This window comes from Python bivittatus, unplaced genomic scaffold, assembly GCF_059951505.1.
Source record: "Python bivittatus isolate LINGU-HERP-01145 unplaced genomic scaffold, Pbiv_v1 ctg000330_np1212, whole genome shotgun sequence".
In the NCBI taxonomy this organism is placed as follows: Eukaryota; Metazoa; Chordata; class Lepidosauria; order Squamata; family Pythonidae; genus Python; species Python bivittatus.
In genome coordinates, this window is record NW_028277058.1 from 12,830,363 (window position 1) to 12,849,267 (window position 18,905).

Consider the following 18,905-nt stretch of genomic DNA (forward strand, 5'->3'; position numbering starts at 1 on the left):
AGAACTGGTTTAGACAGACAGTGACCTTTATCCAAAAAAAAAAAAAAGTCTGAAAAAGAAAACAGAACTGAAATGGGTACCTTTGGAAGTAATCAGAACTGACATTCAGAGTCAGGAAGGAAGAAAGAACATCTGATAAATTGTTCTGGTGAATAGGAAAGGGGTGGGACTGGAAAATTAGTAAAACAAAAGACAGATAAGAAAAATCTGGTCATGGAATTTTAAGATGCAGCCCTTTATTGTTCTAATTGGGTCTTTAAAGAAAACCAGTGAACTACACAGATTAATTTGGGTTAATTTTATGGTGTGCAAAATAAAATTTTCCTGTGAAGAATCAATAGCTATAGTACTGGAATAAAGGGTTGCATCCTGGTTTACTTATACTAAGAAGAGACTAACTGAAATCAGTGGGCCTAAAGGAAACATGACTAGCTTAAATACTATTGATTTCAGGGAGACTATCCTAGTAAATTAATTATGGGTCTATTTTATTTACTCAAAAGGAAGTCCCGTTGCTCTCAGTGAGGCTTATTGTCTGAATTAATATGCTTAAGATTAGGATGGTTACATTGTTATGTATTGTCTGTCTTTTGTGGACAATAAACTTTTATCATTTCATTATCACCACTGGAATCTTGTAAAATACTTCTGTGCAGGGAAATTTCGAACATATTTTTTTTTAATTGTGTTGGTCTCTGCCCCCCCCCCCCCATGTATTAGTGACATGGCTGCAATTCTGTGCATACTTAGTTGGAAGCTATTCTCGTTCAGCCCAGTGCATGAGATCATTGTCCCTTGAATATCATGATCACAGCAGTACAAATGAATCGCTGCATAGAGATTGTAGTTCAAGTCCCCTCATTTCTTCTAAAACACAGATCACAGGTAAATAATTTGCATTTATTTTGCAAAGTCAGAATTAAGAATAATTCTGATGGCCTCTTCAGGTAACTTATTTTTATTGGTATATACTAAGTGTATATTAAAGCTCTCGTAGAAAATCTCTATATGTTTCTTGAGAAAAATGTGGTCTCTATGTGGTCACTAAGACTTGACACTGACTTGATGGCACTTAATATATTAAAGTAATGTTGTCTTTATTTACCCTATCCTTCATAATAAAATAACCTTCATATACAACCCATTTCTCTGATGACAGATTTCTACCACCTAGTGGATAAACACTGAACTTTCTGAAATGTAAATCCTCTCTTGGAGATGCTTAGTACATGATTAGACCACATAATCCAATAGTCATCAAAGGTCTTCCTGTAAATTCCATAGATAAGGACATGGAATTACAGCAAATAAACTTATTCAGGGCAAAACTATTAGAGCAAAAGTAACAGAAAAAAGATGGTTTACTGACCACATTATTAAATTAATATCAACCTGAGAGACAGTTCAAAAAGCATGTTTCATATAACATATTTATTTGTTTAATAAATAGAGAGTCACTCTCTCCCAAAAAAGATTCAGGGAGCATAGAATTAAAAGAAATAAAAGTAAACATAATGTATTAAATATGCAGGAATAGCTACTGTCGTATCAAATGCAAAATGTATCATTTGGTAAAGGTTATATACAGATGTTTGTAAACTGCTATTTCTTGAAAATATATGGATCTGAGTAATCTCTTTCATTCTTAAGTACTTCTTGTTTTATAGACACGTATCCTGGTCTTCAGTATATTTTATTCCTAGTATGGCTTAATATTTTGGTGAATCTAAATAAGCCCTTTGGTTCTTATCCAATGTTAACACTCATAAATTACATATCCCATATTAAAAATAGTTTGTGATTGTGGTGAAAATGTCTTGTATCAGAGATGAGTGATTCAAAATCAGTGAGCAAATGTTTATAATTTAAGCAAAGGTTTCCCAAGCAGTGAGGTGTACTTCCTTGGGGAGGTGCAGACAGAGTCCAGGAGAGGTGTGAAGAAGATTTTAGTTACAATAACTGCTTTTCTCAAAATGTCATTATATTGTTTTCATTGTTCATTTCTGCTCATATTGGTACAGTATTTGGATTTTTAAGGGAGTTGTGTACATTAAGATTACACTAAAGGGAGATGACGTAATGGTATGTGGGAAAGACCTTGGGAGATGGGGCGAAGGGATGCTGCCTAGGGAATGATCAGATAAGAGACAGCATAGCCCGCAGCTAGATAGTGAGTAGGGCAAGAGGCTCAGAAGGGGCCCTCCCTACTTTCTTGGGCTGTAAAGGAGAATTGTACTTTCAGACTTGCAAGATTCTGTTAATGTAGCTTTACAATAAAGTAGAATTAGTTCATCTGGTCATGTTTCCTGTCTAGTCTACCTGGTAAGGCTGACAGGTGTGATGGCAAAACATTTAGGAACCTCTGGTTTAAAGGCTTTTAATTGATTTTGAATCACTCTGTATTTATCACTGGGTGTCCTTCCTCTGTTAGTAGTGCACATTACAATATAGTTTGCTAGTGCCATGGAAAGGAAACTTTCCTTTCTGTAAAAAGACCTTTCTGTTCTCATTTTTTCAAGAGTCAACAGGAGTGTAAAAACGGGGGTTCACAACCTTCGAACATAATCTGGAATATTATGCAAGATTTTTAAAAGTATGTGTTCAGCTACCGAGAGCAGTAATAATTTTCATTCAGTCAAATACAACATTTGAAGAATCCTGGAAACAAAGCCTTAGATCCAAAGATATACTGTAGAATATCCTCCAATTTGAGAATAAGCATAATCCATTCTGAGTAGGTATGTAGGGAACTGCGCTGCTTGTTACATCCAAATTTCATTTAAAATAATTTAAGCTACAGTCCTGTAATCCCTGGGATTGTGTACATGGCCCAGAGGATTCTTTTGGCCTACTTTTCTGAGGTTGACAATTGATGCTGCTAATTTGTGCATGAGCACTTCATTTAGGATTTGCAGGATGGATACCAAAGACCGAGAACAGCAAGGGAGATCCCAGGAAGAAAATGTATTAAGAAATCCTCCCCAAATATACTCACAGTGCCAGGGGTCCATCCTTAATCTGCCGGATGAGTCCAAACAGCAAGGATGGTCTCCTGATTAGACTCACAAACGGGTTGCCTTTGTTGAGCAAGTTTTATAGCCCTGTAACCTCTCTTTCCCCCTCCACCCCCAGAGTTGCTTAGTTTGGGCATCAGCAAAGGGAGGTTAGATATTAATGAGGATTAAGTGTCTAGCAAGCACTGGGCACCTGCTACAACAAAAGAGGGAAATAATTATCTGATTGGGGTTAGAGCTGGAAGTGGGTTATCTCACAACTTGCAAGAGTAAATAGGAAGAGCTACCTTGTCTAAGCAGCCTCTCTTCCTGGTGTTAATTGAAAAATGCAGGTCAGTCACAAGACAGAGGTAAAGCTCCAAACTGAAAGTGGGAAATCCAGTACAATAATTTGGAGGTTGCTATTCACCTAACAGCAGAAAGCTTTGGACCCAAAGGATCCATCCTCCAACCCCCAAATAGTAGAGACATGTTAACCAGTATTCAAACTAGTGTAAATTTATTCCCTCTCATTATTCACAATGGGAGGAAAAGAAGAACAAACAAAAAATTAGGGAACTGCTAATCTCTCTTTTCAAACTTTCAGCTTGTTGATGCTGAAACCAGCAGGTTATTTGTCTTGCTATAGTGCTGTCATACTTTGTGTTTTGATTTTTATAAAGGATTTTCAGCCTGTTGCAATGAATACCCTAGTGATTTCATTGAGACTGAAACATGACTCTTTCTGGATTTGTGCAATAATATTCAATTTGGTATGGTTTTCCATGTATTTTTTTCAAATGGCTTTTTCAAACAATGCAGGCATTTTTCTTTCACTCTTCAAAAGGATGGTCATAGCATGAACTATAGCATGTTTTTTGCTTTCTTAAATAATTAATCAGTGCTGTCAGAATTGACAATCTGATGAGCAGTACGTATCCTTGCTACATCTATTAATAAATATGAGAACTTTTTGACTAGGGAACTTGATGTAGATGGTAATAATAATAATTATTCCTACTGTGGTTGGTTGATCCCTTTTTGTAGAGCTGATTGCTGTCTACCACAAATGTTTCCTTAATGGGAGCTAATTATCAGAAATAGTCTTCTTATGCTGGGAATACTCATCATATGCTGGGAAGAGGCCCAGGGCAGGAAATGAGAAAAAGAAATATAATTTGTCATTTAAACTGGCAGAGAAGCAGTACAAAGAGACTGAGTTTCTAGGTGGGATTCATACTGCTAGGCAACTGTACCTTATCTGATGCAGTATCAGTGATATGATACTGATAGCATGTCTTTGTTTCCAATGTTCTGTTTTTAAAAATCCAGCTTTGCATATCAGCAATATCTTTAGTATTCTTTAATGCAAAGAAAGCTAAACATAACACTCTTTAGTTTTCTAACAATTTTCTATTGCTAGAGCTTTTGTTCTGTTTTTTTTTTTAAACAAACTAGCAAGTTCCAGAGCCTGATAAAGTGTTAAAGTACCTGGTTTAGCCAATTCAGAAATTATCATAAATCTTGAGGAAAAGTGTTTCTTTAAGTTCAAGCTGACATAGCTTGAAAATAAGCTGCATCCTGCAGTGTATAAAGAATAACAGCAGGTTAATAAGGAAATCACACAAGTGGAAAACCAGAGAAACCATAATTACATTCCATCAATTTGCAAGATTGGATTTTCTTCAGAATTAGAAGTGAGACTGCTCTTTCAAGAATGAGCTCATTGCTGTTCAAGACCTCAAACGAGCATAATGTGAAATGCATGGCCAAGTAGCTGAGACACTAGTGAAGACTTTCTATAAATCCGTTATAAAATATAAATTCTTGAGTTGATTCTGTAGTTGTTTACAGTTCATTTCTTTACGTGAATCTTTTGTGGTAACGTCAGGCTCTGGAAGTCAGATAATTCATGTAAACTGCAGATTGAAAAACTGCTGCTTTTTCTTGTCTTTTGGCTGGAGCACAAACTGCAGTCATGCCGCAACTGGAATCTAAGTAAAGTAGCTGATCTTTCTGATTACTGAGTGGCATGTTTCCAAAGTGTTTGTTTCCAAATTAAGGGACAGTGCATTCTCCTTTCTTCACATATGCTATCTCATATGCGATCTCCATATAGCATATCTCATATGCTATCTCATGATGCAGGTTTGTTTAAGGTATATCCTAGTCTAAAAATGTAAACAAAATACAAACATTTCTCATTTGGTAGTCCAGATGCAGCCACGGCTGCAGTACTTATCCACAGGCTTATCCATCTAAGTGGTAATAACCACAGGAATTACCATGGACCTAGAAATTGCAACGCTACAGAGAAATCCATCATTATAAAAGCTTGTAACAGGTTTCCTGAATATTACAGGACGATTAATAGAAATCTCTATTAAATAGAATACATCCAATATTTGATGAGCAACTTGAGAATGGATTTCCTAGCAGAGTGAACTCCTGCTTGTACTTTCAGGTTAGCTTTCTTTGGTCAATAGCCTGAAAAATCAGACCTCAATTGTCTTGCTCGCACTGTGCTGAAATTTCCTGTAATCTTCATAGCTTCTGTCTGGTTGAAGTATTGTAATATCATGTCGTTTAATTTTTTCAAATCTTCAATGCTCTTCCTTTCTAGTACTATTTTTCTTGAAACTTCATCTATCTTGTCTCCGGTGTGAACTGTTAAAAAAAGATAAAAGGATGATTAAGTTTAAACAAGTATTTCACTGTCATATTACATGGATATTGTAACCAACATATTAAATAGCTCATTTCAGGCACCAGTCTAAATGTGATCAAAATGCAATATATGAAGTTTTAAGACAGGTTGCTCTCTGTCAGTATAGTCTCTGTACAGTGGCAATCATGCTAGCTTAGCATAATGAAACAGGACAAACCCTGCCACTTTATTTTTCGCTATAAAAAGTGAATGATACCATGAGTGAATGACACTGGGAATGACACTCCCTCCATGCATAGTATGTCCAGAGACATAGTGCATTCAGATTTGCAAAGGTATCCCCTGAAACATGTTTGAAATCCATCCATCCAGTGGTTCTGCTTTTCAGTAACAAATTGTCAACTACAATTGTTCTAATCCCCACTAAATCCATACTGTACAGACCTGGACTCGCTATCAAATGGGACAGTTGACTTAGGCAGCAGATGCTAGTGTTTGAGATGCCATATTATCTAAACGAGGCATCAGTTGGTTCTGACAGTTCATCATGTTAATCTCTCAAAATGATAAATAATAATAAAGATGCACCCACATTTCAACAAAAACTAAAAAACAGTGTGTCATAGCAATGCTAATAAATCAGTGGTTCTCAAATGTTGTATGATGAAGCATTGCCATTTAAAATAGGATTGAATAGGAAAAACTAGATGAACGGGTACAAGTTAAGTTATAGCTGGCTCAGCAGTTGTAAGAAAGATCTGGATGCGGATTAAATATGACCCAAGATGCTTAGGTATGTTGTGGTTTTGGATTGTGTTTTTAATTTTTTATTCTATTATGTAGCCTGTCTTGATTATTACTGTTATTGATAAGGTATGCTGCCCTGAGTTGTGTGCCAAGTAGGCAGCTCCATAATAAATAAATAAATAAGCAAGCAGGCCATGCGATCTTGGATTGCATCGGCAGACCTATAATGTCGAGATCACAAGAACTGCACATCTGTGCTGCAGTGATCAGACTGCATCTGGAATACTGTGTCAGGTTTGGTTGCCACAGTAAGGAAGGATCCTGAGGAAGTGGACAGAGTGCAGAGAAGAGCAACAAAGATGGTGAGAGGCTTGGAGGCTAAATCCTATGAAGAACAATTAAAAGAACTCAGTATGTTTAGTCTAAAGAAAAGGTACAGGGGGGACATGATTGCAGTCTTCCAATACTTTGAACCCTTGAATAATACAGTGGGTTTGGAATGTAAGACTGTCCAAAAAAACTCTTCCGTATAACAGTTTCTGTTGTGCTAGATGGAATTGCTTGATGATTTTTAAAGATGGCATTTCTTGGTAAGTTTTAAGGAGTTGTCTAGTTAGAGGCATCAGCTACAATCCTAAACTTACTAGCAACACTTCTGCTTAGAATTAGGTTGATATAATTACAATTTTAGTTCTCACTGAACTAAATATACATAAATATGTTTGAGAAAAATTTTCATTCATAAACCACAATTATGAACATCAAGTTTGATTAAAAGGAATCACTATAAGTTAAATTCTTATTAAATTCTTTATGTCCCATTAATTTCAAAACAACTAGAGCTAAGCCAAAACCTCACATTTTCCGCACTCTGGAAAGTCTGTCAGGGGTCTGGCTTTACCTGTTGTATGCAGAGCTCCAACCCTGTCAGATAGCTTCAGGCTGTCTTTCCCATTCTGCCTGGATTAGCCACCTTGTATGGAAAAATTTAACAAACAGTTCTAACAAACCAAACTGAAATGGATACATAATACCCTTGGTTTCGATCAGCAGTGGGATGTTGTGAAATTTGAGAAGCATGTGCTCCATGGATGCTTTGTGTCCCTTAAGTAACCTAGTATCCTCAGATGCAGAATCAAGAACAGTGACCTTTTCAGTGCTGAAGTAAGATTTCTTAGTTCACAATCTACACAATTCACACAAGTTCTATATAGAACAAGTTCTGTATTTGAAATGAAGTGAATTCTTTGTTGCTTTCTGCTTCAGGCCACAAATACCTTATTAAAGGCCCTGAAACTCTTTATTTTTCTGTCTCATCCAGGATTTCATAATTTTTCTTTGTTTAAAAGTAAATGTAATGGTAAACCTTTGCATTTGTAATAAGAAACCTGTCAGATTCAATCCCATCTAGCTCCACTGGCTTTCAGAAAGTTATGCATAGAAGGTTCCCCCCCCCCCCCCCCGGAAAGAAAACAACTGGCAAGCAGGAACAGAAAAATAAAGCACTTTGCAGAGTTCAGTGTATCCTCTTTCTAGATTTTACGTAGACATTGCGTGCTTCCAGTTAAATGTGGATAACTTGTACCTTAGCTCTGGCTAACAAACATGGCCTGGAAAAATAACTCTGCAGATTTCTTCACTTCATTTGGCTTAAATCAAGTCTTCCCACTATGATCGCTATTACTTGACAAACAGTAGCATTCATTATTTTCTAATGTGTGTCTCAAAGCAAAGATAACTCTGCAAAGGAATAGGAAGGCAACAGCAAGTATGTATTTGATCATATAACCAAGACTGGTTCATCCTGTAGCATCCAGATCAACTTCATTGGCAGTAAATGTTTTAAATAAATGAAAGCTAGAATTGTATTCTAAGGGGATACTTATCCCTATCTTCCTCAACTAATATTTAGGCATAAGAGATTAACCTTTTTTATTTGTATTTATATCTGTATTGGAGATAGTCAGAAGTCACTTTCCATTTCATTTTTCTATCTGTTCTCACTATTTTAGTTTTTGTCTTTTTCTTTTAGTTCTATCCTCTTTTCTATCTTCTCTGATTTGTATTTTAACTGTGCCTTTTATATATCTTAATAAAAGTTTTTCAAAACTAATATTTAGGCATAGTTTATCATATTTAATCATTTGTTACACATTTTATGAATGCAATGGTTATTTCAAGGCATTATCCATAGATAAGATTTTAATATATCATAATCAAATTTATCATATAAATCATACCTAAATCAAAATCCTAACTAAAGTCTCATATGCATTGCACATAGTCCAACATTCACCCCTTTTCATCAGCTCATAGAAAAGAATGAAGGATAGATTGAGACAGCTTGGCTTTTCAACCCAACATCTGAAGATCAGGTAACTACTATGGCATAGATTTATTCAGCTAACATTGGTTTATTGACACAAGACATATACAGATATAGTCAAGAAGCCATTATAATCGCTCAGCTATTTTACCGTAATACCCTGTGCTGAAGGCTGCCATTGAAAACCCTTCAGAAGCTAGAATTAGTCCAAAATGCAACTGCTAGAGCTCTAAGCTAGAATTAGGAAAAACGGGGAGCATCACATTGGTTTTATTTCAATTATATATCAATCTTTTTCCAGGTGCAATTCAAGATAATTCATATGACTGAAAGCTCTAAGCAGCTTGGGATCGAAGGACCAAATTGACTACCTACTCCACCATAAATGTTCCCATTCCTTATGATGTGCTAGAGAGATTTCCTGCTGAGTGCTTCTCTCCCTGAAACCAAGCCAGTATCTACATGGGCCTGAGCTTCTTCCATGTTATAGAATTCTTCCATTCAATACTTACAGTTTTCAAACATAAGGTTAAGCAAGTTTAACAAGTTCCTATTCTTTCATTTTTTTTAATTCTTGTTTTAAATTATTGCAAATACTTTAATTTTGTGGTTAGATACTTTAAATGCCTTGTAGTAGAAAAGCAGGATATATATTTTAAATAAATAAAATTTAATAAATATACAAATCAAACAATACTACCAGAAGGAAAGTTGATCAAATTATACTACCAAAATTCCATCACTCCAACTGTAAAACAAGCCAACGTTGAGTCAGTAAAAGGCTTTTTGGATTTCTCTTGATCTAAAGCTCCTGAATATAGAGACTACTGCTAAAAGGCTTTCATACAATCATCGTGCAATATCCATTCATTTGTTCATCTTTTGTTTATGAAAGAAGAGAATATGCCATAAACATAAAGCATCCCATTAAATTCTAGCTTAGTCATACATTACAATCAATATCCTAAAAATTAAGGTGTATTTACTTACCTATTAAGATTATTACAAAAGAAACAAGTGCCAGGCTGGCAATTAAAATGATGATCAATGTGACAAAGTACCAGCTTTGCCCTCTTATGCCACTTTGAATTATTGGACAACCATTACTACCTATGTTGTCTTCGCAGACCACTGTAAAAAAGAATAAAATTCTAAGAGAAAGTCTTGTAATGGCCATTAACAATAAATATGACAAGTTGTTCCAGTTCTATGGAATAAATAAACCATATTTGTTGAACTTAATCCAGCTATTCCCCTTACAAGTAATGCAATAATGTCAGCCAACTAAACTAAATCACATCTCATAACATTTTATAAACATCCTACGCCAGAAAAGCAAGTTGTTTATTCCATAATTAATTATATAAAGTACATGGAGATAGAAATCATGGCTTTAGAAAGATGGCCATGGATTAAAAATAATAGCCTTGTACACACAAAAGACTATTAGAAAAAAAAATCTGCCCTGTAACAAATTTACAGCTAATATGAGATAATTTTCTCATTAGCCAGGAACAACTTATGTAACAGATTCTGGAAAAAGATGTGGCTGCCTTAATGAATCACAGAAATGCTTCATATGTGTTCCCACTCATTCTGAAGCCCATCTTTCCCAGCCCTGGTGTTTATTCACAGAAAGACCATAACATTTTTTTAAAAAATTCTGTGTAACTTCTAACAGTATTCCCCTTAAAGAATAATTAGAAACCTAGGAAATTGTCTTATACTGGTTAATCTGTCCAGTCTAGTATTGCCAATATTGATGGATATCACCTTTCTAAGATTTCAGAGAGGGGTTTCTCCAGACCTACGTGGGGATGCCAGGGATTAAAGCTGGGATTTTTTTTATGTGTCATACATGTACACTGTATCACATGTAAAATACTCTGTGCTACAGCCTATTCACTGAAGCAGTTTATCATGAAGTTTGAAAGGCATTAGCGACAATCTGCACTGAGCAGAACCCAGGCTATTTATCAGGCAGGGTTTATGCAAACCAGTCTTAACCACTGCTGCATGTCGCATCCTGGAATAGCAGCATACCTGATGATCAAAATAGGATAGTGAATCTCATCAATAATATGAATTCCAATGTGCTAGTCCTTATTTCAGTCTTGAGTTTAGCTTTGCTCTGCTCAATATCACCCTCCTACAACAGAAAGTTGTACTCATATCGTTAGATAATTGGATTCATGCATCTTGCTGTTCATACTCCCTGAGCCTTCCCTCAGTGCCCAAGCAGACCTGGATTTAGTCTTCAGGGTGTTTGGCCAATAGGTCTAGCTTAGCTATACAGTATTAGACTCTTTATTGCAGATGAAACAAAACAAAATCCAAACTAAACACAATTATTGTTTGTGGGACTGTATACACTCATGGGATTAAACTCAGGGCCTCTTCCTCATCTGAATAATCTCTCTTTGCACAGAGTTGGTGTCTGAGGTTAAGTGGTTGTTACATGTTTACATAATAGCCCCTCTAGCCTGGACACCCTTTGCTTCCTGCCTCAGACCTTACGCTCCCTACCTGCTGGAATATTTTTCACAAATGCCAAAAGTTTTTATTTTTTCCAAGTAGGTGGTGATGTTCACCTGTCACAAGGCAACTGTTTGCAGTGTGGTGACACTGCAGGTCAAATGACCAGAGCTTTGCTGAACTTTTTGAAATTTGGGCAGGGTGGGTTGGAGTTATCAATAATTTTGGAGTTATTTTGAATTATAACAATTCAAAACACACCTAGGTTAGGTGAGTAAAAATGTGTGTTGAATTGTTATAATTCAGGTAGCTCTGGACTTCTCAGATAGCTTTCCTTTAATTTCCCTCAGTGCTCAAGACCAACACTAAATAAGGTGCATTCTAGGAAATGCCAGGCCTTCTCACAGCTTCAGACAGACTTAGACCACTTCTATCTTTTTTTTTTTTTGCTAATAATTTTATTAAAAATTATATTATACAGATAAAACTAATACAAACCATAAAGGATAAAAAAAGAAAAGAAAAAGAAAAAATAAAATAATAAAATAATAATTTTTAAAAAAGGAAGTACCGTATTTTTCCCACTATAAGACGATACTTTTTTCTAAAATCCTTACACTAAAAATTGAAGGGCGTCTTATTCAAGGAAGTCAGCAGAGGAGAGAACTGTGCGGTTGCAAAACTGCCCATACTTTGCAGACAGGCTTCCTCCTATTACTAGCCTCCAATCATGAGTGAAATAGCTTGTCTCCCAAACAGACTTCTTCCAATCACGAGCCTTATGTAACTGACGTCAGCTGATGCTGAACAAACCAATTAGAGGAAGTCTCTTTGCAGAGACAAGCTATTGGCAGTTTCACTCGTGATTGAATGTAATCAGTTATGCAAAAGAGCATGGAAATAGAGCTGCAGAGAGATGGTTTGGACCTCCTCCCACCGAGTGTATCAGGTAAATGTTAACTAATTACTAAATAAAAATGCGTTCTGCACTATCTTTAAAATATTGATTTCTTAATTTTGGGTTGGAAAAGTGGGGGTCGTCTTGTACATGGGGGCATCTTATTGATGGAAAAATACGGTAGCTTCCCTCTCCATCCCAGCAAGTATAAACAATTTTAACAACTTATCACCATCTCTTGAAATACAGTTTCTTCACCCCATATCTCACCTCATTCTCTATAAAGAAATCTTTAAAGCTTCATCCTCAATCCTAATCCTAATTAGCAAACATCCATTAAGGGTTGCCAGAAATAACCACATTATCTATTACAAACTTAATCTAATAAACCCACTTGAATTCCTTCCTTTTAGATTTATATCTCATTTTCTATTTTTAAAGAAATCCCTCAAACCTCATCTTTCAAATACAATCAGCAAAAACCTAATAAAAGTTATAGAGATAACAATATAAGTATTTGAACCTTAATCAGGTAAGTTTAAAACAAGGAATAAGCTCTTCCCCATATAACTCTTGTCTATAAAACAAAACCTTAAAACATGATCTTCCAGTCCTAGTCAGAAAAAAATCCATGAAAAGTTGCCAGAAATAGCAACCTATCTATTTTAACCTTGGTCAAATAAACCCACTTATATTTTCCCCCCCTACTCCCAACAATCTTGGTCTTAGGTCCCTTCAAATAATATCCCAACACATGGTTTCTTTTCATTTTCTCTTGGTCTCTTCTCACAAGGTCACTGACATTAACCACAGCCTTTTGTAGTTCCAATATAAAAAGGCTATCCAAGTCACTCTTCAGGTGCATTATTTGTATGTCTTTTTTAGTAATTAAAACAACCAGTTTTGTTTGTAAATTCAGTGTTTCATCTTGTTCCATATTCTTTTTGTAGTCTGTCATTTCTAAGTCCAGATTTGAATCATTTTCCTTCTTGTCCAGTACAACTTGTTCTTCTTCCACAGCAACATCTAGTCTATCAATAATGGCAGAAATCCTTAAAAGTAGCTTCTGAGTCATTTGTTCATGCATATCTCTAATACATCCATTGTTTTATTTATTTGTGGTGCTCTCTAGTGTCCAGCCTTCAAAGTCCCATCTTATCATTTTGTTTTTCTTCTGAATGTAAAAACATGGCTAGTTTCCCATAGGAAGGATTCTTTGATTTAAATCCATTTATATAAATCCTTCTGGACCCTTAGTCCATTTATAACTTTCTAAAAACAACACTCTAATCACTCTTTTGCTGTTAATTCCAAAAAAAAAAAAATGTTATAAATCCTTAAATTCATACTTAAAACTTCTTTCATAAAGGACTGAAGAAAACTCACCCAGTGAATACCATAATACTTGAATTCTGAGATTCTCAATATTTAAAAAGCAATAAAAAATTAATTCCAAAGTGATTAAGAAAAGAGGATCAGCCAAACTCTGAGTCCAAAAAAGCTACATTACAACTATGAGCTTAGATGGAATCCCTCGACTCCCAGCCCCTCCATTTACCAGCTGAGTGCAAAAACATCAATTCCTGTGGTTTACTCATGAGGTGTAGCGGTCTGGAGCGCATATGGGTGATCTCAAGTTCTCTTCTTTCTCTGGAGAGATTTTACTGGCCCAGATCCTGCATCTAGCTGCGAATTTCAGCCATTATATCCCCATTTTTCAGGGACATCTTCAGTTCGCCATGACCTCATCAGAAGTCTTAGGCTACTTCTACCTTTTGAGGCCCATAATAAAAATTAAACATGAAACACACACCAACCCCCCCCCCCAAAAAAAACTAAACAAGGCACTAGAAAAGATCTGAAACATTTTTCCAAAAATAAAATTATAAATAAAATAAAATAAGAGTCATCTTTTAAGCTTGAATCTTGGGCCAAACTGCCTTCCTGGCACCTGCTTTGATACCCCTGCTCAATGACTATCAGTGAAAGACACACTTTTGGAAAAGTCCATGAGAGAGTTTTTAATGGCAAAAGAAAAAAGTAATGAGAGAACATTATGTTGGATGGCACATCAAACTTGAAACTGCCCCTTTCCCCATCCATTTATTCAGAATATACTGGTTTATACTTTGCATTTATTGGTAATATTCAGCCTCATGTTATTTATTTATTTATGTATTTATTTGTTTGTTTATATTCCAATTGAAAGACAAACCACAGAAGGCAGTTATCTGTTCGAAAAACAAAATGTGACTGTTATCAAGAAACTAATTTCCAAAGTGCCTTTGGAAATATACACCAAGGAAGTTTTGGCTGATAAAAATAGCCATATTGTTTTGTGTATATTAGAGACAAATATGCAAATTAAAGATTATTTGACTTAGAATTAAAAAAAAAAATTTAATAGTTTCCAAATAGGATCTGAAACACATGTAAGGCATAAATACTGAGTAATCTTTTAAAATAAGTTTATGTAACATTACTTTTATTCTGTTAGGTAACAATAATTGTTAAAAAATTATAATCTTCATTTCTATAGCCTAAAAGATTCAGCCATAGAAGAGCGTGAACTTTGAATTAAATCTTTTTAAAATATGCAAAATTCATATTGATTTAACCCATAATGCAAACATGACACATACCCTCTACGTCTATGAAGTATAACACTGCTAGTTCATTTTGCCTCAGTAAATCCAAATGTACTCTTCACAGGAAGGGAAACATTGCTTCTCAGAAATTATTGACCCACAATTTCCAGCAGCCCTGACCAGCATGGTCAATGGTATTACTGGAAATTCTAATTCAGCATCATCCAGAGGGTCAGGGGTTTCTTGTGCCTGTTTAATTCATTATTCTATTTATTCTTTTGAGGAAACATTCATTGGAACGACTTCATTGGTGGATCAAATAATAGTTTACTGCTTTACTAGAAAAAACCTTGAAGGGATAAGCACGCAACAGCAACATTGTTTTGAGATCAGTGAGAACTTGTTCAGATGCACCACTTAACTAGCTATTGTGTGTTGTCTAAGCCACTCAGAGAATGTATTTGTCTTGTTAAATGCCATCAAGTGAAGCAGCATGCACAAACCTGAAAAGCTGTTAATAAAATATCTTGTAGCATACATACTTGGGGGCTGAGTTCGAGCTGCACAAACGTGTTCATTTAAGTTGTTCAGTGAATCAACAGCATAAAGTTTCCCTTCTTCATGTGAATTTTTAAAGACACTTTCAGAAGAACTTTCCATCATACCTATGAGATGACAATAGACTTTATTTAAAATGAAAAAAGGATGTTGGACTTTGTAGGAGTTTAGCTCAAGTATGCTGATGTATACAAGGTAAGAGAAAGTTACGTGTCCCATTCATGCAGCATAGGCTATATTTAAATATGCACATTTGAATGGTCATATATAAACTCACTGAATGGCCTGAATCCCTTAAAGCTATGCTTTTCCCTCAGCTGCATTGCACGGCTGCAAAATTGCATTGGGCTATACTGCTTCATTCAGCCTGTGCTACACAAATACTATACATGAATTTTACAGTACTTACTGCTGCTTCTTGATTCCTTTTGATTGCTTATTTGCTGTCAGTCTTAGAACTAAACCATAGACTGCTTTTAAATTCAATTAAACCTTCAATTCTTTAGAGAAAGCTGGAGGAACAGGACTCTTTCAAACATCACTAAATCATGAAACCCACAAAAACATTCATTCTGTTCCAACTATTGAGGACTACAATGAGAGATTCCAACTGCAAAGGACAGGTCATGTTGATTAGAAAAATATGAATGCAACACTGATTGAATTCAGAACAGATGGGTTATTGTTCCTTTGGGAAAATATCATGTGTTGGAAAGGAATAACATTCAACAGCCACGTCATTATTGCTATTTTGGGATTGTCCCTTTGGAAGCCATTCATGATAAGCTCAACATCTAGAAGGTCAGACAGCATTTGAAAATATGTTCTGCAGCACTCTAAATATTTACCACCAGTGTTTATGTCCTTTGATATTTTAATGAAGGTGGGTACTCTCTTTTTCCAAGAGGCAAGAAGCAAAAATTAGGAAATAGGATTCTACTTAATCTAGCTCTAATATACAGTATCTAATTTATCTAATATAAATATATGGTGATTGATTTTAAATATCATCTGAAATACCTAAAGCTCACTTCTTAAACACTTATAATTTATGAACAATTAAAAACATAATGCAATATCCATTTATTTCTTTCAGATTGACTAGAGGTAGAAAATGGCAGCTTTCTTTACAGAGGACTCAGTACTTATTAAGTTACTACTATCATCTGTCGCATGAATGACTTTAACATGCAAAAGCTACCAATTAACAAATTGATACTTCAGTTCATCAAAGAATAATTTCTTAACAGATTTAAAGGCTTAGAGAACTGAATTTTACTCACATCTAAACCATCCCCAATTAAACTTTTTTTTTCTTTCACAATAAAATGCTGGAAAACTGCATAAAACAGCAACGTTGTTCCTTTGTCTTCTTCCCCAGATCCACTTGAATGTCTTAACTGGAGCTACAAGCTCAGCTCTGAAGCAGAATGCTGTTACCATCTATATTTAGTATTCATTTCAGCAAAGTTGTCAGGTTTCAAATACTTGGACAGGATAAATTAAAAGCCAACACGTAGACCGCAGTGTTAATTATACCACATTTACAAATGTGTTGGTGATCTTTACTTTATACACTCTTCTTCATTATAGCCAGGTTTCTAAAAACCTGCAGAACATTATCCCGGGGGGGGGGGGGGACTAAATGGATCTCTAGGAGGAAATCTTTCCAGAGAGCAGGTAGTGCAACAGCTAAGGCAAGCCTGCTGGGTCCCAGTAGGTGGCATTGTTTGATCAAAGGGACTTGAGATGACCCAACTCTGCCTGAGCTTACTGGATGGTCAGAGGCCATGGGAGATAGGGGGTCCCTCCAGTAACTGGGCCCTATGCCATAACAGGCTTCCAAAAATAGTTTCCCTCAAAACAGCTCTGTATATATATATTTGCCTTTTTAAACATTCCTTGCTTATCCAGCCTCTGTTTATCTTTCCACCACATACTTTTTCCATACCTCCCATTAGGGTAACTCTACGCACTTTTCTGGCACTTTGTAAGGTAATTTTCTCTCACTTCCATGCAGTTTCAACACTATCTTTATGTCCACTCTTTCTGTTGAGAAATTAATCTGCTTTCTAAAACTTCTCCAAACTGTTCTAGTACTTTTTCTTGCTGTAGTTATTCTACTTTTGCACTAGATTTTCACTTTTTCTTCATTGTCTGTTTAAGATCCACTCTTGACATTACCAAATAAGGGCCTGGCTCACTTTCACCACCTTGCATCCTTCACTAATTCTCTCAATCTTTCATCATAAAAATCAAATCAATTATGCTTTTAGAATTATTCCTTTGCAGTGAGGATACACAAATAGACATACAGAAGTCATGTGTTCAAAACAGAACTTTTTCTAAGGAGATATTCACTAATCACATTCACATTCACATTAATTCTTATGTCTCCAAATGGCCTAATCACTTTTCTTGTCCTCTTTTGTCTTATTCCCACCTATCCATTCCTGTTCCCTAACATACTGCATTCCTTCATCCTCACTGGAACATAAAATGCAATTATCTCCAGTATATGAATTCCTACTTTCATGCACACCAAGAACAATCTAGATGACACCAATTCATACATTGACATTTTAGCTCTTTCATTTGTAATTAAGCCTACATCTTTACTTCAAAGCATGCATTCAAATCTATTCCACTGTATCAGATCACATTCATTCAGATCTTTCCTTTGGTTTCACAAACACAATTGCTATTTTTCTTCCATTTTGTTTAAGTCATATCCTTTACTATGTAGTCCTGTAAAATTCCAAGGTGCAAATTTCTATACCTCATAGGTATGCCACAGGAAAGTCAAAGTTCAGGCTAGTATTGGCCTTCTTTTGCTGGAGGCAAAGTTTTTGGGAAATGCAAAAGTTATATGTGTACATTATACAAATTTTCAGGCTGTAAATTGTAAACGCCAAGATTCTGCTGGTAATCTGTTGAGCTGTAGTTTGGTTACAACAGCCACTGCTTATCCTGTTGTGTCGAGTTTCTAAACATGCTACCATGGTGCTTTTGTTAGCTAGCAACCAAAATGGTGTTAATGTGATATGCCTTTTTTTGCTGATGCTATTAATGTAATACTTTTTTGTAGCCAACTATAGTACAAATAAGCACAAAAGTCCAGAAAAGGAGTAACTGATCGATTGTTAGGCAAATCCGTGTCTGTTAGGCAAGCTTTCCTAAAACATTTAATGGTTTTGGGTTTTTTTAAAAAAATCTTCCCCAGGCCAATTTTTCTATAGGTTAAGTGGCAGATAGCACTGCTCTATTTTTGCAGCCCTGGGATAAAATCAAGCAACAAGGGATTTTTTCTGAGTTCTCACTGTTCCTATACCCAGAAACATTTAGACCTATATTCCATATGGAACTTGTAAGGCATTGCAGATGTTGTCCCTCAGGGAAACCATCAATTCAGAATGTTCCAACAAAAGATTTCAGGTGGCACTATTTTGTTACGAAAAAAACACTTTTCCATTTCATGCATGCTATTACCAATCAGCATGGATGAACCATTTATTCAGTAACTATGTATACAGAATAAAATAGTTAACTAGTCACAATCCATAGGACCTACCCTTCCAGCAGATACTGATATGAACCATACTACCAATGGCTAGCTAAGTAGAATTTTGTGGAGTGTATTTGACTATGACTG

General features: G+C 35.6%; 1 protein-coding gene across 1 annotated transcript; it reads right to left on the minus strand.

Annotated features, from left to right (window-relative positions):
• Nucleotides 1–502: 502 nt before the first annotated feature.
• Nucleotides 503–18,811, minus strand: LSMEM1 (leucine rich single-pass membrane protein 1). The gene is made up of 4 exons (XM_025175938.2): nt 16,537–18,811; nt 15,238–15,360; nt 9,725–9,865; nt 503–5,660 (listed from the first exon to the last, which is right to left on the minus strand). Exons 1-4 carry the CDS (start codon nt 16,694–16,696, stop codon nt 5,473–5,475), a joined length of 612 nt encoding a protein of 203 aa, XP_025031706.1. The 5' UTR covers nt 16,697–18,811; the 3' UTR covers nt 503–5,472.
• Between the last annotated feature and the right edge of the window lie 94 nt (nt 18,812–18,905).